This window comes from Chenopodium quinoa, unplaced genomic scaffold (assembly GCF_001683475.1).
Source record: "Chenopodium quinoa cultivar QQ74 unplaced genomic scaffold, ASM168347v1, whole genome shotgun sequence".
Classification (NCBI taxonomy): Eukaryota; Viridiplantae; Streptophyta; class Magnoliopsida; order Caryophyllales; family Amaranthaceae; genus Chenopodium; species Chenopodium quinoa.
Window position 1 is genome coordinate 1,986,187 of NW_018745470.1, and position 27,619 is coordinate 2,013,805.

The 27,619-nt window shown below is 34.9% G+C and overlaps 1 protein-coding gene across 5 annotated transcripts; it reads right to left on the bottom strand.

The window, feature by feature from the left end:
• Positions 1-329: 329 nt before the first annotated feature.
• On the bottom strand, positions 330-26,411 carry LOC110715031 (probable LRR receptor-like serine/threonine-protein kinase At1g07650). Of its 5 annotated transcripts, XR_002510186.1 has the most exons (25): positions 25,984-26,410; positions 24,800-24,971; positions 21,730-21,801; positions 21,550-21,618; positions 21,402-21,473; positions 21,200-21,271; positions 21,002-21,073; positions 20,796-20,867; positions 20,633-20,704; positions 20,449-20,520; positions 20,247-20,318; positions 16,799-16,870; positions 15,262-15,327; positions 13,419-13,487; positions 13,297-13,332; positions 13,158-13,195; positions 12,470-12,840; positions 12,188-12,383; positions 11,216-11,356; positions 10,597-10,715; positions 10,256-10,466; positions 9,866-10,097; positions 8,003-8,153; positions 5,600-5,799; positions 3,130-3,517 (listed from the first exon to the last, which is right to left on the bottom strand). XR_002510186.1 is itself a non-coding variant. In XM_021893603.1 (24 exons), exons 1-24 carry the CDS (start codon positions 26,084-26,086, stop codon positions 588-590), a joined length of 2,991 nt encoding a protein of 996 aa, XP_021749295.1. In that variant the 5' UTR covers positions 26,087-26,408; the 3' UTR covers positions 330-587. The 5 variants fall into 5 exon arrangements, 4 of the variants coding, with proteins under 4 accessions (XP_021749295.1, XP_021749298.1, XP_021749297.1 ...); XM_021893603.1 differs by lacking the exons at positions 3,130-3,517; positions 5,600-5,799 and adding an exon at positions 330-956 and having other exon boundaries at positions 25,984-26,408; XM_021893605.1 differs by lacking the exon at positions 3,130-3,517 and having other exon boundaries at positions 5,389-5,799.
• Between the last annotated feature and the right edge of the window lie 1,208 nt (positions 26,412-27,619).

The window sequence follows — 27,619 nt, forward strand, 5'->3', positions numbered from 1 at the left end:
CTTCCATTTCGGTTGAATATTTAATCTCCAAATAAGTATCCATGTAACAAACTTGTTGAATGCACAAGGAAAAGTTGAATGCACAGACTATTGGGCACCAACTCACTAAGCAACTCGAACAGACATCTAATTACGAAGGACACTCTTAGCTATTGATTAGGGGTGTAGTTGTTCGGAGCTTGTGATGGTGGAGTGAGTCAAGGTGGGTTAAAGTAGGATCGGGGCATTGAGTTTGTGGCGTCTCAAAATTTTATGATACTATAATGCATGCAACGTCTCAATTATATATATAATGGTCTAACCACGCAAGCATTAGAAGCAAAACTTGAGTTTGAGAACTTACATCTTTTATTTGATTGATCACAGCTCCTTACAGAGCTTAATTTTGAAATTACATTGTTTTCCCAGTGTAAATTACATTAGATTGACAAAAACATATATAACAATAGAATCTAAGGCCTAGGAAATTAGAAAGCATCTAAAATATTCAATCGATGGTGTTGGATTCTAACACATTCCAAGTTTTAAAGATCAAACAATGCTCGATATTATGAACCCTTCTCTGAAACTGAAAGAATGATAAAACCTTATGTTTGATCTCCTTCAATTACTGGGGGCTTAGCATAATGAGAAGATGAACAGCTGTGCCTTGCATCTGGAGAGCGAATTAGGCTGTGAGTCTCACTGTCTGATGTCATATCGTGATACCCTTTAGATGCCTCATAAAACCAGTCATTGTTGCATCCACTAGGAGCCAAGGTCAGTTCTTTTACAACCATTTTTCCTTCAAGCATGCTTAGTACCTCAGACATCACTGGCCTTACTGCAGGAGATGGATTAGTGCATAACAAAGCAACCTTAATCATTTTGAGTACTTCTTCCTTATTGTAGTCAGTACCAAGCGTCGGATCCACTAGTTCCATCAAATTTCCGTTCTGTTGTTGCAGAGCAAAGGCCTGAACACAGAAGCAAGTTTAAGAGCATACTCAATCCATTCAAACAAAAAACATGAACAAAATCTGATCACAAGAAAGCCATTTTCCTCATTTCATATAAGCACATCCAAAACGAAAACTTCGATTTTATCAAAACCAACAAATACATGCTGATAAAAAAACAAAAAATTACCATTGAGACAATTTAGAGCAGATGAACCCATAGAATTACAGTGCGTCTTGTATGTGGCTAGCCACACCATGTGGCCGCTTGTAACAAAACAAAGTAACCCCTATAACACTGACCGACTAACCCCTAATACCGACCAAGTAACCCCTATAACACTCACGAAGTAACCCCTGTAACACTGAACGAGTAACCCCTATAACACTAACAAAGTAACCCTCGTGATGGATGTCCACACTGTATGTCCAGCCACGTATAAGAATTTGTGATGGAACCAAAAGCCGGAAGAAGAAGATATCTTTCAGGGCAAAAGAAAAAAAAAAACGACATGAAATGAAGCATACAATCAAACTGTGTAATTATGTACCTATTTGCCCACCAAAACGATCCATATCTAACCTAATTTTATATAAAGCATATATGAAATTTTTTCTATGGAGGCGGATGCACGATGCTCCGTGCATCCGTTTTCTCTTTAAAAACGCGGAATGAACATTCCGTTGTTTAGTAAAGAACATACATTTATTTTGTAAAGAACATATAGCTATTTCATAAATAACATCACATATAGCTATATTGTAATGAACATATATTTATTTTATAAAGAATATATATCTATTTTGTAAAAAAACATCCAATTTCATGTTCTTTATATGTATATCTAAAGAACATCCGTAATATTAATTAAAAACATGATAATTAGAGGTGATCAACTTTGACCCGACCTGACCCGACCCAACCCGGCCCGATCCAGCCCGAAATTAGGGCGGGTTTAGACAAGCCTAAAAATGCATTTTTAGTTAAAAAAATCCAAACTCGGCCTGAAAAAAACCCGAAAAGCCCACTACATTTTCCCGGCTTGACACGAGATGTTATGTTAAGGCCCAGCCCGACCCAAATATTTTATCACCTCTAATGATAATATATTGTAATGAACATTATTTTTATTCAACCACCATAATCTAAAGACAAAATTCAAAGAATATTTCAAAATAAACAATTAACATATGTCACAAATAAAAGTACATTATTCTGATAATCAAAGAACATGAAGATAAAGAACATTATTTAACTGCACATTATGTTCATTACAATTTTATAACATGTTCTTTGCACTTTAACTGAATGTTCTTTACATTTCTGTACAATGTTCTTCACAATTCTATAATATGTTCTTTTTACTTAAATTAAATGTTCTTTATATTTCTATGTAATGTTCTTTATATTTCTATGTAATGTTTTTTTGGAAGAGATGCACCATGTGGATCGTGCATCCGCCTGCACGAACCATGCACTCAAGCATATACTTCCTCTGTATTTTATTTTATTACTTGACCTATTGCATATAGGCACAAGTTTTAAGGTAGAGTAGGAAAAAACGTGAAAGACCAAATTACCCATCCACCCACACATACAGTAGTACAGTACTACATCAATCTCACCGCCTCATCCGGCTACGCTGCACCTCAGCCATCACTTCACCCAAACGCTCCCTTCACCACCACAACCTCCTACGCCACATCACAATCACCACTTCACCACAACCACTCCCCTTCATTGCCCCTGTTTAGGCCACCAACCGTGAAGACCATCGTGAAGACCACCGTGAAGACCATCATTGAAATAGAGGAACAAGAGGAAAGAAAAGAACGCTTAATCAACCACCGTCGCATATATGAGCATTTTTTTAAAACAAAGTTTAGGTTGAATTTGGTTGTGGTGGTTGTAGATCGTACATACCACTAGGGGTGAGCAAGACCGGGTACCCGGTCATATTTGTAATACCCGGATCTGGAACCGGTTATAACCGGGTCCCAAGAATTGGAACTGGTCCCGGAACCGGTTAATACCGGATCCAAATTTTTTGGAACTGGTCCCGGACCCGGTAGGAACCGGTTCCAAGACCGGGTACCCGGTATTATTCAACGTAGTAAAATACTGTTTTTTTCTTTATAATTGTTATATAATATATTATTATATATAATGGAATTTTGCAGGCTAGTTATATTAACATAATAATATCCCTAAATTAGTTTTGGAGGCTAGCAAAATACAAATATTTCAAAATACAAATATTACAAACTAATAAGCCAAAAAGTACCAATTCAACAACCTAAAATATCAGTACAACAAACTTCAACAATGCTGCAAAGTCCAAACATCCAAACATAACCAAAACAACTACTTAAATAAAAGTTCAGAAAAAAAAAGGGAAGAAAAGGAAGGGCAGCAACAGGCAGCAGCTGAGCACACCATCAGCAGGCAGCAGCTGAGCACACCATCAGCCAGCAACAAGACCAGCAGCAAGTCAGCAACCATCTAAGCAACGGAGAAAGACAGCATACAGCAGACAACAAAGCAAAGAGGCAGCAGCCAACAAGGAAGCACAAATTCCCTATAAACAAAAGCCAAAATGTCCTTAGAATATTTGTCATTTGATATCTTTTCATACAATATAATTAAGAATACAATTATACAAACCTTTGTCACATCAATTATTTCCAACAAATTCATTAACTTGTGTGATGCCAGTGTCACTACCATCCAATTCTAAAAAAAACAGTAAACAATATAAGTAATAAACTTAGAGAAATAAAATAGATAAATATACAAAATAATAGAAGTATTAGTGTATTACCTTCTTCATATTTTTGAACATCCTCAAGGAAGCGCTCAATATCAATGCATACATTTGACGCCCTTAACCAATCTTGAGTACAAACTAAAGCTTCCACCATATTTGGCCCCAAACTACTACGAAATTGATCAAGTATGCGACCCGATGTACTAAATGCGGATTCACTAGAAACCGTAGAAATTGGTATAGCCAAAATGTCCTTAGCCAATGTTGACAATACTTTGTATTTGTCACTTTTTTCTTTCCACCAACCCAAAATATCAAACATTTCCCCTTCAACCCTTCTCTCCCGAGCTTCTTCAAGATAATAATCCAATTCACTTTTTTCAACAATAAAATCACTTTCTTCCTCATCAAAATCATCATAAAACTTTTTCATTTGCTCACTATTTGAAGAGCTCAAGTTTTCAGAACCATTATCCACATTGGCAACATTAATATTACGATTATTCTTGGAAGAGGAAGAAGCATTAATAGCATCATAATGGTTAAATAACTTCTGAACATTGTCATACAAATTGTCACAAATAACATCGACTTTGGCAAAGTCGTTAGGATAAAGTTTTTTAAAAGAATACTTCAAAAACCTAAGCTTATATCGAGGATCTAAAACAACCGCAACTAACATCATGATATTAGTTTTACCGAGATCCCCATAATACTTATCAAACTTTTCCCTCATTTGTCTACCCATAATACGAATATCCATATTTGTAGAGTTTTCCCATTCTATCAAACAACTTAACACCTCCAAAACCTCGTGAAAATACAAGTTTGTAGTAACATATAAACTACCCGACATTTTCTTTGTAGACTCATAAAATAATTTCAAACACAAAGACAACACTTTAGCATTTACCCAATCTTCTTGTGTAGGTACTCCATCCTTGAGTTCCCTACTAAAATCAGGATCATCTTCCGCAAACCTATTAAAAGCTTTTTCAAATTTCAATGCGGTTTCAAGCATGAGAAAGGTAGAATTCCATCTAGTTGCCACATCAAGACAAACTGAACCTTTACAAGAAACTTTAACCAACATAGAAGAGTGTGCAAACAATTTAGCTCTAGAAGGTGAACTCCTCACATATCTAACAGCAGCACGAATTCGAGCAATCGAAGACTTCACACTAGATAAACCATCTTTCACAATCAAATTTAGAACATGACAAGCACATCTCATATGAAAAAATGAACCCTCCAAAACAAGTTTATCATGAAAATGTGTTTTCAAATATCCAACCGCCACATCATTTGAACTAGCATTATCAACAGTTAAAGAAAACAATCGATCCTCAATCTCCCATTTAAGAATACATGCCTCCACAACTTTTCCAATTTCCTTACCTTTATGACTATCCATTAATTGAAAATTTAAAATTCTTTTATGCAACTTCCAATTATCATCAATAAAATGAGCAGTCAAACAAAGATAATTAAAATTTTGAATGGAGGTCCAACAATCAGTTGTTAGTGACACTCTCGATTTCAAACACCCAATTAATTTCTTTAATTTTCCACTTTCACAAACAAATATATTCTTCACATCTCTTGCAACTGTAAAACGTGAAGGTATATGAAATTGAGGTATAGCAACACTACAAAAATACCTAAAACCTTCACGCTCAACAATAGAAAATGGTTGTTCATCAACAATAACCATTCTTGCCAAACCAAGTCTACAAGCAGTTTCATCAAATTTCCAATTAGAGACTATAGTAGCATCAGATTCAGGAGACTTGTAAACAGAAATGAGTTTTTGCTTTTTGTCTACATTTGGAGGGTATTTTGAACATGCACCAAGGTGTTTCTTTAATGAAGAAGTTCCATTATTAGTATTACCTGTTAGCATTTTCTCACAATATTTGCATTTGACTTGAACAATTTTTTTGGTTACTGGATCTCTAAAATCCCAAAAATGGTTCCAGTATTCAGACTTCCTCTTGTCACCAACCTTGGTTGATTTGGTTGTTGCATTCTCGTTTCCAACCTCACTTTCATCATCCATAGGGACTGACGAATTGTCGGTATTGCTCATAGTTCTGAAATAGGAACAAATTAAACTTTAATAAGACATAAACATTACACAAAGTACTATTCTCATTAATCTGCAAATTGGGCCTCATTAATCAACACACTAAGTCACTATTCTCACTAACACAGCAAGCAGTGCAAATTAACAAATATAACAGCAAACAAATTTAGTCCAATTCATACAAAGTACAAAGTCTACAAACCAATCCAAATCATACAAACTTAAGTTTTCAGTTTAAATAACAAACTAACAAAGTATCAAATCAAACCAATCAATCCATACAAACTCAAATTAAACAAGTTTTAACAGAACTACTTAAGTTAAACATAACATGATCAACATTCAGCAACATTACAGCCAGCAGAACAGCAGAACAATAGCAGCAGCCAGCAGAATAGATCAATCCAGCAGGCAGCAAAGCAGTAGCAACAGAACAGCAGAACAGTAGCAACAGAACAGCAGAACAGTAGCAGCAGCCAGCAGAACATCAAAACAGTAGGCCAGTAGCAGCAGATCAACACAGCAGTAGCAGCACAGAGCAATCACTCAAGTATTTCGACCACTTCATCAATTTTAGCATCACCAATTGCCATATTCTTCACAAATTAAAATGTAGCAAGTAAAATCGCAAGTTAAAATCGCAAATTAAAATCGCAATTCACAATTGAACATGCAGTAGCAACGATTAGTATTTAGTACTTTAGTAGGAGAAGACAGGAGAGAGCAAGTAAGTAGAGAAACGATTAAAATCGCAAATTGAATTCGCAAATTGCATATTTCATACCTTAATTAGTAGGAGAAGACAGGAGAGAGAGAAGCAGGTGGACCGTTGACGGTGGTCGCCTGGTGTCCTGGTGTACTGGACGGTGGTCGGAGACTCAGAGGAGACAGTCAGACGAGGGAGGACGAAAGAGTGGAGAAAGGCTGAGAGCGTGAGAGGTAGTGAGAGGATTAGAGGAATTAGGGTTTTTTTATTTTTTCATTATATACCTAGGGTATTTAGTTTTGGGCCAGGCAGGGGTTTTGTAGGATTGGGCTTATAATTCAGTTTGGTTCGGTTTTGTTCGGTTCCGGTTCCGGGTACCCGGATTGTCTGGATCCGGGACCGGGTACCCGGAACTGGAATTGGTTTAAACCGGGTACCCAGTGGGTACCGGGTCCGAAATTTTAGGACCCGGTCCCGGAACCGGTTACAACCGGGTCCGACATTTTGGACCCGGTCCCGGAACCGGTGGGACCAGTTCCGGGTCCGGACCCGGCGGATCCTAACCGGTTCCGGGTCCGGTACCGGGTACCCTGGGTCTTTGCTCACCCCTACATACCACCACCGAAATAAAGACAAGAAAAGAGAAAGAAACACCCATACTACAATCACCTTCACCCGATCAACTTTTAATTAAGAAATTGAGATCAAAATACCCATACGTGTAGGTTTCTTTTAGATCTGGAATTGGCAGCCAATAATTCGACCATTGTAGCCTTGATGTTGGACTTTTGGTAAACTTTGAGTACTTTAACGGTGGTGGAAACAGCCAGAGGTAATGAGAGAGAGAGTATGATGGGAGAAGGGAGGAGGCTATTGTCGGTGAAGAGGAGAGATAGGGCGGTGATTGATGTTTAAAAAAAAGTGATGTGGTGGCTGTGGTGGCTGCCATGGTTAAAGTGGAGGAGAGAGGGAGGATGTGGTGGTGGCTGCTAATCAATTAACTATGGGGTTGACTGAGGTGTGAAAGAGGGAAAGGCTAAAGGGTATAGTGTAGTGTTATATTGAAATGGTTATGAGGGTAAATAAGTAAAAGTCCAGTGTTATATTTGCCATAAAAGGAAACAGGTCAAGTAAAAAGAAACTTCCCAAAAAGGAATACAGGTCAAGTAATAAAGAATGGAGGAAGTATTACTCTAGTTTACCCACCAAATCAATCCATATTTAACCTAATTACTCTAGTTTGTCATCATCAATATTAATGAAAATGATGAATATACATGGACACTAGAGTAATACTCTAGTTTGTCATATTTAACCTAATTACTCTAGTTTGTCATATTTACCTAATTACTCTAGTTTGTCATATTTAACCTAATTACTCTAGCTCAAGAAATGGCATGACCAATTAATTGTAAATGCCCTTTTTTCAGTATACCCCCCAAGTTGCTTAAGTGAAGTTTCTGGATGATAGAGCAAGAATATAAGGACTTAAATTACAGCTTACCCAATCAAGGAGGCAGAAATAATTATCATCTGGTCTAAAATTTGTATTGTTTCTACCAGCAACTATCTCCAACGCCAAAACCCCAAAGCTGTAAACATCTGCTTTATAGGTCAAATAGCCCCACAATGCATATTCTGGTGCCATGTATCCTCTGCGGGAACAAGATAAGCATATCAACCATTATTTCCACGCTAAAGTATCAAAACTTAACCAGAACTTCACAAATGTTCAATTCCATGTTAGTACACTAAAAAATATCTAATCATGATGAAAGATATAACAATTATTAAATTAAAAGCAGCTTTACTGATGGATGGCATATTTTAGGAAATTTGTAGAACTACCCTAAAGATAGGGTCATTTGTGAACAACTACCCATTTTTTTTATTTGTTAAGAACTACCAGCAAATTTTAGAAACATTTGGGTAGCACTACCCACTAACGTTTTTCGTCCAATTAAAACGTTATTTTGGCCCAAATTTTCACTTTTATCAATTACAATGGCCAATTAATGCTAAAATAAGTAAAAAAAAAACCCAATTCAATTAAACCAGCAAACCTTAGAATCAAAATCCCCAAATAATACTAAACTCATGAACCCTAAAATGAATTCTAATTAAAACCCTAATTAGGTTAATTAAGGTAAATTAAAACCTTTATACAAATTGGGAGAGTTAATTGGGTGGCAAAAGTGAAAAAAGTTGGCTCCGGTAACGTCTTAATTGGACGGAAAATGTTAATGGGTAGTGCTACCCAAACGTTCTCAAACTTATGGGTAGTTATAAACAAATAGAAAACAAATGGGTAGTTGTTCACAAATAATCCTATCTTTAGGGTAGTTCTACACAAAATTTCCTGTATTTTATTCTAAAACAAAGCAATAAACTTCATTTCTTAAGATGATTGAGCCTGTTATTTAGGTAATCATTTCTATAAAATACTAATATATAATAAAAAGTGGTTTGTCTTCATAAGGAATGTCTCCGTGAGAACTATTCACAAAATGAGATCCTTGTCCTTTTTTTAAGTTTTATTTTTCTATCAATGCCTTTTATAAATCACTTGTGTTGTGCTCCACTGTTTCCTAACTAAGGGTATTAACAAACTAAGCCTACTTGCAAACTACTCGATGCTTGGCTTGGTCAAAACTCAATTAAAGCTCGACTCAAATTTGGATTCGACTCCATTTCTTAACAAGCCAAGTTAGAGGTATCCTTGGCTTGGCTTGAAAGCTCGTGAAAAAGCTTAAATATTTTTTTTTTATAAAATGATTTGTTACCTAAAATTATTTATTGATAATTAGGCCACAGAGGTCCATTCATATTTGGAGGGACTAAATCAAAATTCGATGATTGAGCTCGAGTCGAATCGAATTGAGTCAAGTCGAGCTCATGTATTGTCTAGTGGTTTTGAGCTTAAGCTAAGAGCCTGAGTGTCAAGCTCAATCCGAGCTCAATTTCTAAAATTTTCAAGAGCCAAACCCGAGCTCACCACTATCGAGCTGGTCTTGGCCTGGCTTGTTCACACCCCTAATCCTGACTCCCTGTTTCTATACTTGCAAAACCAACAATCATCTAAATTATTGTCCACCATAAAACAAATCCACTTTTGGCTAGCAACACATCAACGTTAGATTCCAAAGTTCTTCCATAGTAGTAGCAGTAACAGTAGTAAGGTTTATTTTCCATCAAGCGAGAAAAAATATTATGCATCAAAAATTAAATTTTGTGACGTCAAAATCCATCACGCAAGATGACACAAAGTCACAAAGTGTTGGCAAGTTGGATAACAAACAATAAAGTATGCAAAATCCAACAAAAGATAAAAGACCTCAGAAGTAAATTCACTAGATAAATTACTCACATTGTACCGGCAACTCTAGTGCTAATGTGGGTGTGCTCCCCTTCATCAAGCTTAGCCAGTCCAAAGTCCGAGATCTTAGCATTGAGGTCTCCATCAAGCAGTATATTGGTTGCTTTGATGTCTCTATGAACAATTTTTATAATTGATTCCTCATGCAAATAGGTTAAACCTCTTGCCACATCAATGCAAATTTTCTGTCTAGTAGACCAATTCAATTTCAGGTGACTTCTTCCTGTAAATTAAAATATAATTACAGCCATGTCCCACTAATTTTTTTATTATTCCTGTAAATTGACCAAGAATTATGAAATGTTTTGAAAAAAAAAATAACAGGGAACAAAATGAACCATTCTTCCAATCAACTAAATACCCAGAACAATTGTTACTTACCAAACAGTGCACGTGCAAGGTTATTGTTCTTCATATATTCATATATCAAGAATAGCTGATTTCCCTCGACACAACATCCATAGAGTCTTACAAGATTTGGATGACGCAAACCAGAGATCATGCCAATTTCATTCACAAATTCTTGATTCCCCTGCTTTGATCTTGATGATAGTTGCTTCACGGCAATATGGGCACCATCTAGCAGTATCCCCTATTTCATAAAGTGAACATTAAGCACATAAATATAGCTATGACTCTATGTTGTATGCAGTGAAGGCATTGTGTTATTAAAGCTAGAAGGATCAAGATCTTGCTAGTAAATTGATAATTATGAAACCTACCAAGTATACTGAACCAAATCCCCCTTCTCCAATTTTACTGTCAGCACTGAAGTTGTTGGTGGCAGCTTTGATTTGCTTAAAAGTAAATAATCCAGTCTGCAGATCAAGTCCAGCAAGAACTGTGTACAGTATAAAAAGATTAAGCATTGAAAAAAAAAAAAAAAAAAAAAAAAAAAAAAAAAAAAAAGGCACCTTACAAGTAAGACCACAAGAACATAGAAATATAGAATAGGATTTGCATAGACCCTTTAACAGAAAAACTAATAGAATATATTTTTCCTTCATGCATGCTAGGATATTACATCTTCAAATATTAATTTTGTCCACTTCACTAGTATTCTACACCTTCATCCATACTAGCCAATCTTCATTTTTAAATATCGATTTTGTCCACATCACAAAAATCCTAGTCGTCAACCTTAAAACTTCATGGTTACCAATCGAGTTAAGTTTTGGATACTTATGCAAGTTTATGTTCAGTTATCCACTTATTCTTTCCCATAAGATTAGATACCGTGACAGTAAAATCAACACATAGTGAAACAGAAGCTGCTTTTGTGGGTATGAGCTTGAATTATGAGAAGAAATCTAATAATTTAAGGTTCAAGAAGTAAATTACCTTTTTCTCTTGTTGCCATGTCTCTTGAACCATATTTCCGCCAACAAATGAAAAGACTGATAAGAGTGGTGCCCACTATTAAAATTGCAACTCCACCTAAAATCTTTATAATCTTCTGTCTATCAGGAGGAGGTTTGAACTCTAACATGCAAAAGGGAGTTACTTTAATTATATTATGCGGTGATAGAACATATAAACAAAAAGTTAAATTAATATAGCATCACAAACAAATTGTCATTGAATCATATTTTAATTTTTTTTGGGTCCACAATGTCACAATAATTCCATTTTCCTAAGATTGTAGACAGTTCGTTCCTTAGATAACACTGGAATTCTGGAAATGTTTTAATAGACCAGTAAGAAATGCAATTGAAGTAGCACACAAATTTTCTTAGATCAATATCAGTGCAACGAATTAGTCTTTTAGTTAAAATATGAATTCCTCATAGGCACTCTAAAAAACAGATCTTGCGACCAAAGAGCCAATATCATGTGTGCAAACATTATCAATTACAAGCAGCAGCTATAAGTCGTGAACAGATCATGGATTTCAGGTCATGGTCCATTCAATACAGATGATGGTTCCTCTTGTTCCATTGATGTCTTTTAAGTTGGGTCATACTCAGATGTATTGACAACTAGCTTATTAAGAAAATCAATTTAATTGCAATTTAACAAAGCCAAAGGCCCAAAAGTAAGTTGGATAATCTTTCAAAAAAAAAAAAAAAAAAATACAGATGATGGTTCCTCTTGTTCCATTGATGTCTTTTAAGTTGGGTCATACTCAGATGTATTGACAACTAGCTTATTAAGAAAATCAATTTAATTGCAATTTAACAAAGCCAAAGGCCCAAAAGTAAGTTGGATAATCTTTCAAAAAAAAAAAAAAAAAAGCAAGTTAGATATTCTACTGCTATGGATAAGAAGCCATAAAATGAATGAAATAAGAACTTTCAACTAAAGAACATTTACCAGACTTGACAGAAATTGCAGATATAAGTGGGCCATATGTTCCTCTTACAGGTATTCCTGTGCTCCCTTTTCCAGCATAATAGAAACGGATTTCTATAGAATCACTCACGGGTATATGTTGATATACCTTTTTTACAACCTTATTAGTTCCATTTGCTTCCTTTACTATATTAAAATTCTTGTGAACAAGCTTATCCTACAAAAAAAGAAAAGATAATGCTTATTTAAATTAATGATGATCATAAGTAATTCTATGAGCTTTGCGATGCATTTAAAAGTTACCTGGATATATATGTCAAACATCCGTTTTCCAAGACTGGAATAAGAATTGTTAGCAAAAACTATCTCACAGAAATGAAGTGTCACACTGTAGTTCCCTTTTCCCAAGCAACTACCATAGTATGTTAGAGATGTAGCTGACAACCGTGCTCTAGTGTATAGATTTGAGTCCGGCAATCTTTGCACTGGGTTTCCTTTTGCTATATAATTGCCAGGAACTTGTGAAAACCAGAATTCCCCACTACTGCTAAATCCCCAATCTGCCCTTCTGGGGACAAATTTTGCAGCGCCCCCACGTTCATCATCTTCCTCATATGTAGTGTCTGCGACGGTGGTCTCTTTCCCACCACAGTTGATATGCATTGAATACCGAGCTTCATACATGAAAATACATGTCAAAAGAAAACAAACAGGAAGGAAAAAAATAGTTTTTATCCTCTCAATGATTCACATGACATCAAGACAAAGCATCCAATTAATAGAATTTGTCAGGATGTTGCTTCTGTTTACTTATAAGTACTTTTTAATTATAGAATGTGACAGAGCCTGACCATAAAAGAAACTAGAGGAAACTATATATATTAATTAAAAATAAATGGTTATAATGTGTGGGAGTGTGTGACTGTCTGGGGATTGGAGAAAGGGAGGAATTTTGCATCACAATGTTAGGGAAGTTGAAGATGTAGTGCACCTTTACAATGGAAGCTCTTCAAGCAGACACTAGATTTTCTGCATGAAGTTTTGACCCATATTAAAGACAAGTTAGGATGTTATATCACAGAAGAGATTAAAATCTGCCTATAGAAAACGAAAGCAGTTGACGAGCTTACAGGCTCTCTCCCCTTGAGAAGCTTCTGTATAAGTTTCTGAAGATGATATTGCCAAACATCAGTTTCATAAGCGCAGAGAAACTGCCAAAATTTGAAGGAAGAAGAGTCTCACAGAATCTTACAGAGTCTCTTTATTGCAAGAAGAGGGTGCAGAATGTTCATCAAAATTGTTGTATGAAAGATCTATGTGGCTGTAAGCAAAAAGATCAAAAAATAAAAAACAATAAAAGCAAAAATTAAGTGAATAAAAATTAGAAACAAACTTCAACAGTACACATAAAAACATCTTATTGAACGGAAAATCTCAAAATTAAAACTTCTAGAGAAGTGTTTGCAGACATCTCTAATGGAGAAAAAGTAGTTATATATGAGCAGACTGCAGAAAGTACATGAACACAGGACAAGTTCTCCTCAAACAGTAAAAACAGATTACACAAAATACATCGCTGTATTAGCCCATATAGTAGCACAACTTTTTCTCTGATGAGGATTCGGGCAGTCTATTCTAAGCTTAGTCACCACATCATTTTGTCCTTTGCCCTTCCAAAGTCCACAAAGTGAACTTGCACCAAATACAAAACTCTACAAGAGAAAACCAGTACCCTCCATACAAAGCAAATAGCCTCCTACATGTATTACTTGCCATATCACATTAAAGAAAGAGATGCAAGTATATCTCACTATTGGCAGAACAAAACAATCACATATCTGGTAAAAAGCTATATTCAGTGTTTTCCTGTAGAGCATATAGTTGGAGTTGATTCTGCTCAGAGCCAAGGTCCACACAAACACTCTCAGAAAGATAAACTGTAACCCTCCCAATAAATTTGTGAACCAAGAAGAGGGGGTAACCTTGGCAGAGAAGATAACCCAAAAGTGAGTTACAACAAAACGGTCCCTGTTGAATCCCCATCCTCCTCATAGGGTCCTCTTTCTCCAAAAGTTGAGGAGGTAGAATCTTGAAGATAAAGTTGAGCTCATCTATCTCTGTATCATGGGGATGCCTCCATGATTAAAGAACCCAAGCATTGTAAGCATGGAATTTGCAAACAGGGGCAATAATGTGAAGTGGACAAATTTATAATTGAGAAAACCGGACAAAAAATGGCTGCTCCCCTTTCCAAGTTTGATTGTATGACTTCATTTACTTTTCTTCTTTTTCTGAACTCATATGTGTACCTATCACCTTATCTCTTTAAAAAATTGGAATGAAGCCCTATTTCTTTATACTATTTAGTAAATTCTTAGGCTAGTTATATACTGATTTTTAGAATAATCCCTAAGGTTATCTAGGCGTTAAATACAAATATGAAGTTACTGTCAATCTAGTACGCAAAATAAAAAAGCATTGTAATTCCAAAATTAAGCTTTTAGTGACTGATGATTATTAAATTAGAATCAAAGCATCCTACCCCATGTTGTCTAGCTTTAATAATTTGGTTGTGTTATAGGCAACATAGATATTAAGTATATCATTCATTTTAATGCACCCCAAATACAATAAAGTCCCTCGCACTCAATTTTCTCATTGCCGGCCCCACTCTGACCTGCTAAACACACCATCAATCCTCATTATCGACTTATCACTCTTGTCGAGTTGTCACCAATAGGCAAGAGTGTCATAAAAAATCAAACGTCATCTTTATCACTACATGCACACCAGTGTGCCACAAGATCCGGCGACCAAAGAACACTCAGGCCATGACAATAAGGCTATCCCAAGGAAACATAAAGAAATAACCAATGTCCAGTAGTACTTCACATTGCTAAAATATCAAGTAGGTATAGCCTGGATTTAATTATGGATGATTAAGGTGTTATGCTTGCCTAGATGTATGCCAGCACATATCCACATTAAATACTGACATTCAACAGTAATGTAGACACATATACTTCTATATAGGTTTCTAATGGTGTAGGTCCAGTAATTTAAGTCCAATCGGAACTTAAGTCAAAAATATAAACCTGCTGTCCGCTTTATTTGTAATCCAACTTGGAACAGGTCCACTTAGCATATTGCTTGTTAAATACCTGAAATTGGCAACAAGTAATTTTCAGTAAAATTATGAAGGCCCAAATCAATGGGGTGCAGACACAATGAGTTACTACACACAGTATAACATTGTTAAAAAGTGAACAAGTATCAAATTTGTGCAACATACATGATTTATGATTTGTGCTATCATGAAACCAACTTGATAGAGGTGTCAAAGAAACTTTCAGAGGTGTTTGCAGTAGTTATTACTTTTATCAAGAATCAATATGGTTCCCAGTAGTTGTCAGAGTTAAGGTCCTCAAAGATTTTTCCTCTCAACCCCCCCCCCTCCAACTAACATTGTAATGAGCCAGCACAATGCGGATGATTATACCAGAGCAGATATGGTGATTTTGATTAATAAAACGTATGAACTGGACAATTTACACAGAATTTAAAGGGGAAAAAAAAAGACTAAATTTGCTTATATCTTACAATTAAATAGACAGTACAAGCTTTGACTCTTTGAGAGGCTTGTCCTCTCCCTAATAGACATTTGAGAGGCTGGAACTCTCCAATGTATTTCCTTTCTTTGGTAAAATGATAATCTCTCTCCGGCTAATTTCTATTTATGGAGCTTTCCCACTAAGAATTGTATTTCCCTACAAACTACAAGACAATTTATGTGTAATTCAACTGCCCTTCTACATAAATATCAAATTTTTTTTTTTGGGAGGCTTGGAGCAAATATAAGAATTTAAAAATAAAATAAAATAATCTATATAGGCCCCCGCCGCCCCCCTCTCTCGAATTCTTCATTTTAGGCATATGTTAAGATAATATCTCTCCAGCTATTTTCTATTCGTGGAGCTTTCCCACTAAGAAATATGTTCTACAATTTATTTGTAATGCAACTGCCCTTCTCCGTAAATATCACTTTATAGCAAGCATATGCATTAACATATGCCTAAAATGAAGAATTGTAGAGAAAGGGGCCTATATAGATCAATTATTTAAATCTGATATGATTCTGCCCCCAGCCTCCCCCCCCACACAAAAAAAAAAAAAAAAAAAAAAAAAAAAAAAAAAAAAAAGAAAATAGCTTGTACAGCTAATACAATTTTTATTTTTTGCAAAATTAAGCTTTGACTTTTTTCCCTTTTGATAACTATAAAAACATAATACTAGAATCACTCCTTATAAGAATAGATGATCAAAGAAATGGCAACGCCCAGCTGTCTGATCTTTAGTGATGGTCAGATTGCACCATTTCTCCTTTAATCTTTTATCCATTTTTTTTTATTTGTGGGCAGGAAAATGGTGAATGTAGCAAAAGACAGCCACGATAAGATATTTGCAGAAGTCGGTGTCTTGAAAATATCAAACTGTCATAGGGACAGATGCCAAAGTTCAAAATAAAAAAGCAGATTGATGTTAGAAAGAATATCTGAGTATGCTGCATCCTTTTGGTGGCTTAATTATGACATGACATAGTAGTAACTGAATTGCATATATTAAACTGCTTACATATTTTGCAATTTATTTAAATATTGAAGCTCGTTTGGAATAGATCCATTCAATCTGTTGAAGCTGAGATCCCTGTAAAATTATATGATAGATATTAGCAATTAATTTTTAAAAAGAATGTCAAAGAAGCTTATAAATTTAGAACCTGGATAAAAGATTGCTAAAAAAACTATTACAGCAAAAGGGCACTATAGGACTACAGGGTATTCACTTTATTTCAATACCACTTCTTTCCAACTATGTTTCATCGTAGCAAAAACTAAGAGAAACAATTAAAACATAGGTGACTATAATGGTATAACCCCTGTCCTCTCAAAAACGGCTTAAATGCTATGCATACCTTTGTCAGTCTTTATACTTCATCAACCATTAGTTCTGGTTCATGGAGCAGATAAGAGAACATGGCATGGCACATGCTGTAAATTAACGCTTGTGTGGCCCAAGATCACCAGTTTTTTGAATTATTACTGATTAATTGATTCGAAATTTCTATCAAATCACAATCTTCAATGCTGTAAAGCATGTATTACTAACTGCTTCCTCCTCACAGTCTCACAGCTATCGTATTTACAAATCAAAGCCACTAAAGGTCAGTCCCTTCTACCAGCCACTGTGATTTAGGACATAGACATTCTCTGTCAAAAATTCTCACACCAAATTGCAGCAAGATAGTAGGGACTAGTAGGAATGGGCTATGTTACTCGGACTCTTTTATTTACCTCACGTGTCCGTGTCGACACGACTCGTGTCGAACACCGACACCGACACTTGGACACTTCATTTTTAACTAAAACACAACTATTTTCAAGAAAATGGGCGAGTCCGATGCTTGGACACCCGTGTCTAATTTGACACTTTATCCGAGTCCAGGTAACATAGGGAATGGGCAATTCACTCCAAATCTGACATGTCCAAAGCTAAAAAATCTAAACTGAATCCAAAAATCCAATTCCATATCCAATTAAAAAAAAAACTGAATCTTACTAAGGGATGGGAGCGAGCTGGATGTTATGTAGACTCCGACTCCAACCGCTCTATTCTATGTGTTGGTGATTAGATGGTAGCTAATTGATATTGCTTAATTGTTAGTTGTTTCAGTGTATGTAATAACCAAAAAACTAAATGTTCAATAAGCAATTTCAAGAAACTGTTATTATGGGATTTTTATAAAAGAGCTGTTTGTGCTTTAATAAGCTGCTTACCAAACACCTAATATAGCTTTTTCAGAATAATCAAGCCTCTACCAAACCTTAATAAGCTAAAAACTCTCCACAAAACTAAATTTAGCAGGTGATTCACATAACATTAATGAAATTATTCAATCTCCATAAGCAAATGAGGCACAATAATATGTTACTCCCTCCTTTTTTTTCTTTTTCTTTTTTACTGTTCATTTGGTCAAACCTTAAGATTTTTATCTGCATTTTATAATTTATATGTATGAAAAAAAATTATCATACTTCCTGAGCCAGACTCGGTGTTTAGATTAATAGCAATTGAAGTTCACAAATATATAAGTGTATAAAAAAATGTGCATAACAATAAATAATTAAATAGCAAAGTTCCAACACGAATTAAAAATTCTGTAAAAATCTAAAAAAAAAAAAGAAAAAAAAGAAAAGTAGAGTTAATGAGGGAAAATTCCCTAAATAAAACTTTGCTTTAGTATAGGTATATAGATGAGACATTGTTAAAATTGTGTAAACATGTAGTTTCATAATATCAACTGTTTATACTTGTTCCACTTTCCATTTTCGACCGTTTTTAAATACTTGCTCCATTTCCTTATTTGGAAAACTTTTACAACATTTAATTCATTTCTCACATTTGGAGGACTCAACATAAATCATATTTTATTAATTTCATATTCTCTCTCCTCCAATTCTCTCAATTACTTTTGATTTTTTACAATTTTTTATTCTTCTGCCTAACCCACTACCTCCATATTTTTATTACTTTCTTCAATTTCTCCTAAAACTCTGCGCATGGAGAAATGGAGTAAGTATTTGATAACGAAGGGAGCATAAAAATATAATTTTATCGATAATATGGACAAATTTGTGCATTGGAGACCATGCAAATCCTTTCTTCTTTTATACTCCGTCCATTATAGATAATATGGTCAAATTTGTACATTAGGGTGTATATAAACCAGACGGAGTATAAAATATTAGAATAGTTATCATATTCTTATTTGTCTATAAATTTTAAACATTTTGCATTTTATCCTTTCTTCTTTTACATAAAGGGTTGCATTAATTTCTCATTTTTCTTAACCTCACAAACCATAATGACAGTGTTATTTATATTAAAGATACATCAATTTTTTACTTACTCCCTTCGTCCCCGAAAGAACGACCCATTTGGCCTAATTTTAGTCCCAAAAAGAATGACCCATTAGAATTAAAATACCACCAATTTGCAATAATATTTGTGTAAAATTAGCTTCCCCATATAACATTTTGTTTTTCCATATACTTTTATTACTATCTCTCTCTACTTTTTTGTAAACCCATGTAAATTTATCTTTCCACTATACTTTTACTTCTTTTTATTTAACTTTATTAATACCCACGAAATCAACCCAAAAGGGTCGTTCTTTCGGGGACGGAGGGAGTATTTCTTAACTTTTCAAGTCATTACTATTATTAATTAATCTACATTGATTTTGGTTCCATAATATTCCAACATGTGTGTAACAATTTATTTTTTTTCAATTTATCTTTCATGAAGGGTTGTGCTAATCCTTTTTCAATGTTTATTGGTTTCTCATTTTCCTTAACCTATGAATTTATCTTATTGAGATATAAAAGAAGTTTCAAATATATAAGCAATTCCGTCCTATTAATATTGCAACAAGGATGAAATTACGTATCCCAAAACACATTTTATATGCTAAATAAGTAAATATCTATAATTGTGTAAGAGTAAAAATTATATGAAGTTATATTGTGAAAGTATTTTATGAGACGAATCCAACAAGGTCCGACATGACTACATTTTTCTTAACTTATAAATCATATTATATGGTCAAACAAGAGTAATGAATAGTGCAAAAAGTCCATTGTTGCAATATTAATAGAATGGAGGAAGTAATAAATACTCATATAAAAAAATCAACGTCTCACGAAAAAAATCTAGTTAAATTAAGATATTAAAAGCCCATTAACAATAGTTTTTTGTGTAAATATCGATATATAACTTTTCCCTGGGGAAAATGATTTGATGTGGAATTAGATCAAAGTTTGAGGATCCAAGGCTAAGCAGAGTGGGATTACTTGATCAGTGTTGGATTGGAAGTTTGATTCCTAGTCAATCAAAGCCAAACTGCCAAGGTATATGCAATTTGATTAAAAACCTATACATAATCTTTTAAACATTTAACAAAAAGATAAACCAAAAAGAATCCCAACAAACTTGAAATGAAAATCATGAAGAAGAGAGTTACAAAATTTTCAATCTCGACATGGCTGCTATATAACGAGGAATAGGCCCATAAAGCTTGCAGCTCCTTAACATCCTAGAAGAAAAAAAAATGTTAGTGACAAACAATTAAAATAAGTAATAGTAAAATAGGCAATGACAGCAGTGGTCACCAACTATATGCTTTTTTTGAGAGAGCTCTTTCACAAAAGGAAAAAGTAACTCACAATCGCATCAAGCCTGTCAGATTCTCTAGAGATGGAAACTCGGAGCCTTCTCCATTCAAATCACTGATCCTTCTGTACATGTCATGCTTAATATAGTCAGCATATATTCCCAATATGTCTAAATTAGATTGAGCTTACAGCAGATTCCAGAGACTCGCACATAATTTGTTTACAGTTTGCTTACAATTCAATTAAGTTTGTCAGCAGTGATATACTGGATGGTATTGGTCCTTCAAAGCCACTACCTTGAATCTGTCTGCAAATAATCAAATTTGGGTAAATTTAAAGATGTCATCATACGGTCTGCACTCTGCAGTTAAATGGAAATCGAAGCAGAAAAGACTTACAGCTTTTCAAGTTGTTTCCAATGATGGAAAAAGTTGGGTATCTGTCCGCTGAAGTTATTACTGCTTATCCTACTGATAACCAAGTGAAAAAATGATGAAAAGGAGAAGCATGACCACAAAAGAGGGCAAGTTTCCCAACATATAAGAAAACCAATTTTGAAATATAATCTATTTAAAAAAAATTCAATCAATCAGGAAATTCTTACAGTTCAACCAGATTCACAAGCTTATTTAGCTCAATTGGTAACTGTCCAGCAAGATTGTTGTCATTAAGCAGTCTAGCAACAGGCAACCAGGACACTGTCAAATATATATCATTAAAGATTTAGGAGTAGGAAACCACGCAATGCTTTGGTTGCCTGTATAAGCAAACAGATCATTATCATAAGAAGCAAATGACTTACAAATTTTGTAGGTTGACCAACTTCCCAAGCTCCGCAGGAATAGATCCAGTAAATGAATTGCTTTCCATGCATCTGAAATTTAGTATTACCAGTGCAAAGCATAAGTAATAAATTGACTTACAATGAAATATGTCATTAAAAAAATTAAAAATATAAGTGTGCCTGCAATATATTGGGGGGGGGGGGGGGGGTAAGGGCATACATATAAGTGAGAGTTGTAATGTTCCCCAGAAACTTTGGAATTTGACCAGACAGTTGGTTTGCCATAAGAGACCTGTAGCCACTCCACAGTTATGATAATAAAAAGCAAAGACAATCCAAAAACAGATTAGAAGATAAATGTTGCATACAAATATTCCAATTTCATTGTAGCCCATTCTTCTGGTATTTTACCACTGAGAAGGTTCCTCGACAAATCACTGAAAATAAGAAAAAAATAATATTAGTCCTCCAACTTCCATTTGACCAGCTATGATCACCAATATTTAAAAAAAAATGAAAAGAAAACTGAAGTACAAGAATTCTGTTACATTGTCTTGAGGTGGGGTAACTTCACTAATGATTTCGGAAGGCTACCAGAAAGACTTTGACCCTTAATGGACCTGTTCAAGCAAGTGAACAAACTTAATAAGTCAACTGCCAAAGACTTGATTGCAATAAAACTGATATTTCTATCTTAAGCTTCATTGAAATGGAAAAAAGGACCAGTAAATAAAGTGTGAAAGATGCGCAAGAATTATAATTGCTATGCGTACTCATTTTACAGAAAAAGGATTTGCAATAAAGCATGTAGAGAGAAGACAGAAGAGGACAGACTAACACAACAAATTATGGAGCTTCTGTACTCCATAGTTCAAGCTGTGAAGGTGTAGTTTCAAGTCCCGAGGATTTGGCACACAACAATCTTCCTTTGCAGTGCGTATGGGATTATAATCCTGAGCCCCATACCTCTGACTCTCTGAGTTAAGCATAGCAGCATAGCATATGTTTCCTCAACAACTTTGTATTTTAAATAAAAAAGATCAGAACAAAAGAAAATGAAAATGGAAATTGTAAAGAAAGGGATTAAATTATAATTTCTATTGTTAAATTCATCAGAGGAGTTGTGAATCATCTGCTTTAGTGTTATTTGCTGCTGAGGAATCCATGTTTCTTGCTTTCCCTTCATCCAAATTCCACCAAATTTGAGGGAAAGTGAAAGCTGAAACCTTCCTATAGTTTACTTCCCATTCTTTCCAACCACGAAACATTAAATCAATACAAATATGTGAATCGAGAAGATTTTTCTCTCCAATGCCAATCCTTTCAACTTCAAGATCAATTCCATTCAATCAAATAAGTGGTTCTTAAATATTTTTACCAATAGCAAAAACTTTAGAGAATCATCATTCATCAATAGCAAGATCCTTGAAGTGATATATCTAATGAGTAAAAGGGCATTTCAAATACTCCAATTTTAACTGCCCACATACCTCTTAATCTTGCATATGTATTCCCAAATCTATATAGTTTCTAATGAAGAAATTTCACCAATCAGAAAAAGACTTCTATTGGCAATGTGGGTTATACAAATGCAGTTCTTATGTCCTAGAAAAATGTCCAAGTGTTGCATTCTAATATCTCCAGAAAGTTAACTTCTATAAAACTTCTCAATTTTCTCAATGTGGCTTAGTGCATATTTATTCAATTAGCACAGCCACAACGCCCACAAGCATACAATAATACCAAAGCCTATATTCCAAAAGGATAGGGTCAGCTGCATAAATTAACAATTTATCTCCCATGGTCGACGCAAAGATTATTTTCCTCCTTTCACTTCTATAAAGTCTTATATGTGCTCATCCAAGCCCAAGTTCTTCATATCTTTTATAGCTCCTTCCATTCAAATCACTTTGGCTAGCCTTGACTTCTTGTAAAATTCTCACAATATATAGATATCCTTACTAGTACTCAAATTAGTTTTATTCCACTTGGACTAGTCAATCATTTATAAATATTGGCTTCAACCCTACCTTCCCTTACTTTCAAAAATAGAAAGTTGCCTACAAAGTGGAGTTTGATAATTGAAGTCATCTCATCTTAGGCCTTCTCTTATCTGTACAAAGAGCCATCCAAATTTAGACTTCACTTCAATTTCAAATAAAAACTTCCGCTCCCTGTCCTCATCCTGCACACATTTCACCTTCATAGCTTTTTAAGCATTGTGAATGGCCAAGGCGCAAGCCAAGAATATTCTCATTTAATGTTCCACATAGAAATAACAGTTTTTCATTTCATACGTCAATAGAAAGTTTTATAAGATTTTGCATAAATCATACAAAACGTTATGAGTTTATGACAACTATAGCCTATGGCTATGAGTATCTTTGTGATATTATCTTTTCAGCATATTTCATTTCCTAAATCAAGATAAAGATCTGCTCCACAAAAGTTGTGAAATCACTAAATTGAATAACCTGAAACTTTAGTTCCATTCCCATAGCATAGCTAGATACCTCCTCAAATAATTTATATCTTTTATGTCAAAATAACTCTTTTTCAATTTCAGAGTATAGAAATACAAGCCAAAGCTGCTAAAACGTTTGACATCCAATGCCCTGGAAGAATTCGAAGAAAGAGGTCAAAGCTAAATCACCTTACCCTTTCAGCTCTTAACCACAACTGCGAAGATGACTATAATGTACCATCTTGAATTCAAATGCGACCCAGATTTCCCTACATATCATCTTCTGAAGTCTACTCTTATGTCCATGCTCTTCCAAAACTCACCAATAGCTTCCAATCTATCTAAAAGCTCAATCCTTTAGAGATTCTCTCTTATTCATTCTGCTTCATTCTGCGATCACCAAAATCTCCAACATTCCGGTCTTTACCAGTTTTTAACATATTGAGCTTCTCCATAAGAAAACTCTACCGATTGCCAGCTCACAAGATCAAACTTCACACCATTTATGACACTTCTCTTCAATTCATTATCAGAGGTCTTAGGATTAGATTCCAACAATATTGGCGTCCCTGATCATTAACTTAATAATTCCTTTGTTTCCAAATACTTGCAACAATTTGGCTTTCACACTATTCGCATACTAAACTTTGACTATGGTTATCTATACTCAAGGTTAAACATAGTCATGTGGATCTTGTTAGATTTGCCTCAATGTATATCAACAGTTGAAATTTGTGTGTTGGCAAGCATGAAATTGGAAGTGTAGCAAGTATTTAAAAAAAGTAGGAAGCATTTAGTAGGTTAGTGTTGAATCACTTTTGACTTCCAACAGCTTTAAATGTTCACATAGACAGGCTTGCAACATATTCTTCTGTCTGTTGCCTCTTGATGAGTAGTTTTTATTTTTTAACTTTTGTTATAGCTGCATCAGCAACCCATTGATTGCTCCAAGAAATCTTTTTAATACATGGCCAAAACAATTAAAGAGTAATTTTAAGATCATAATATTCTTATTTAAGATATAGGATTTTAAACAAATAAATAGGCAGACATCATACTGGAGTTGTTCACTACCTTTCAGCTATATAAAGTATAAACAGAGACATGGATGACTAGTTAAAATAATTATCTGATTCTGACTGAGAATAACTCACAAATTTTTCAAGTGCCATCTGCCACCAAAACAATCGCAGGTCACTTGATTAACATAAGTTTGTCTAGCTGGGTCCGCTTTAGAAAACCAACTTGTGTGATTACTGCAAGGATCTTCATTGAAATTCCAGTCCTTTTTCCCCAATTCCTTGGCTATCTCACGAAGCGCAACAACTGCAGAATGATTACTTCATTGTGTTACTCACATAGTCACATGCAAAGGGGAGTACTTCACTACATTCCATTAAACTAACATTTCTACAAATCATCAAACCGAGAATTAGGCTCGAGATGAAATAATTAGTGATCACATTACCAAAATATTCTTAATTGTCGATACAACACATCATCTACATATAATGTGTGGGTCATTAAGAAGTATAATCTCCAAGACAACCCAATTACCACTTGCCACGACATGAAATTTGATTGAACTATTATGACTTAGCATATTACCCACAAATCAGTCTATAAATAACTGTCCATTGTTGGAGAGACCAAGTTGTTACAATTTAATCCCCTTCCCTTCTTTCCTTATTTGTTATCCAAATAAAAGATAGTCCATCCTTCCATTTCCCTTCCCTTCCCTTCCTTTCCCTTCCCTCCATTCCCTTCAATCCAAACAAAGTGTCATTCCTCAATGTGGCATGTCGTACATCCAAAACCAAGATATCAAACACATCTCAATCACAAAGGCAAAGTTATAGTCTTTCTTAAAGAACTGTTGCTTTTCTTCAAGTGCTCATACTGTAACTTAACTTTTAGCTAAATTTTCCATCCTAGCATTCATTCTAACATTTTCCCGCCACTTGTTAAGGATAAACTGTGTTATAAGACTAGTATTATCTAGTGATGATGATAAGTGATAATTAAGTATTTTAACTACTATTACTCCATCAAAATCAAGCCTTTAATTGTTTCAAAAAAAAAATTCAAGCCTTTAATGCTTCTAATAAGCTTTGACCAATTTTATACTACAAGTACATATTAATACCAACAAATCAACAATAAAAAAAATAAATAAAACCCAAATCAATAAACAACCATTGTAAACATTTTTCACAGACACAAATCATCAAACACTTTGTAGGCATAAAGTAAGCAAAAATCATGCTCAACCACCCCAATAAAAAAACGAAAAAAACCCACCAAACTCATGAATTGTAAAAGGGTAAACGTTAACTACCTTCTTTGGCGGCTGTTCGTTGACAATGATCACTGCTTAACCCAAACTCGGGAAGCAAAACCCAGAAAACAACAACAACAACAGTACCAAAAGAGTGCAACATAATCTTCCAAATTAGGTGCAGAAATTAACCCAGAAAAACTGGGGTTGTTCTTTATAAGTTCGAAAAAGATTGGGAAAAATGGATAGAAAAGGAATTGCATTAATGGTAGTGAAGAAGAAGAAGACTGAGCATTTAAAGTTAGGTGGTTGTCTTTCCAGTTAAATTTCCAAATGAAATTAATTATTGAAAAAGATAGTAGAAAAAACACTAGTGTATTAAAGGCGAAGCTCGTGATTTCCCGATTAAGTCACATCAATTTCCGACCATCTTCCGAATTGAGGATGAAATTCAACTTCGGACAGCAGATACGACGCACTTGGCCTCGGTAGCTTTTGGATTTTTTGGGACAAAACGTGTCACTTCACTACATCAGCAGATACGACGCACTTGGCCTAGGTATTCCAAATTTCCAATCATTTAGAGTAAGGGTATGTTCACATTTATCAAAATGAGCTGATTAGAGCAAAGCTATGCTGAACTGAATTGAATAGAGATGAAATGAATATTTTATGACATAAGGAACTCGGAATTTGAATTGAACTGATTGGAGCTGAAATGAAGTCTATTCACTTCAGCTTAATTTCAATTCAATTTAACTCCATTCAGTTCAGTTCAGTTCAGTTCAGTTCAGCTCATAATTTCCTTCTCTCATAAAATATTCATTTCAACTCTATTCAGTTCAGTTCAGCTCCTATCAGTTTAATTCAATTCAACTCAATTCAGTAAATGTGAACAGACTCTAAATAGGAAATACCTAAACTAAGCAGGTGATGGTGCATAACTAACTTTGTGACTTACAAGATTCCTTACATGTACTCTCAAGCATTGACGTGCGTAGCTAAACTGGGCTGACTGAACGGTGACGTATTGGTTTAGTAAGGTATTTTCTTCTTACCAAACCAAACTTGATTTATTTAGCTCCATTCGTTTCATTTATTATTTTTTGTTAAAATTGTATCATTTAACCGGCTAAATTAACTAGAATGACACGAAATACTGCATCACTGCATGGGTGTGCTCAACAACATAAACATTAAGTGGAGCAATGAACAACACGAATTTTGGGGGTTGGATGCCATTTACGATATACTTCCTCCGTTGACTGTTAATTACAACAAATGGGGCGTGTGCGGAATCCAAGGTAAAATTTCTTAACCATGACTTTTTTTTTTTTGTAAACAACCGATTGATGTAAAGTAAATGCATGTACTTAATATTAAATCCAACAAAAAGAACCACTATAATTAAACAGAACCACCAAGCACCACCCCCCACTGCACACCTCCACCATGAACCTAGAAACTACCACCCACGAACCCAATCCTCCACCTAGCTCACACACATGAACCCAAACCCACCACAAACCCATAGACCCACCACCTAGCTTACCCCGCGAACCCATCACCACAAACTCACGAATTCACCACCTAGCTTACCCACGCGAACTCAAATCCACAATCCACCACCTAACCCACAATCCACCACCCACGCGAACCACCAACCCACAAAACCACCACCTACGAAGCACTTGCG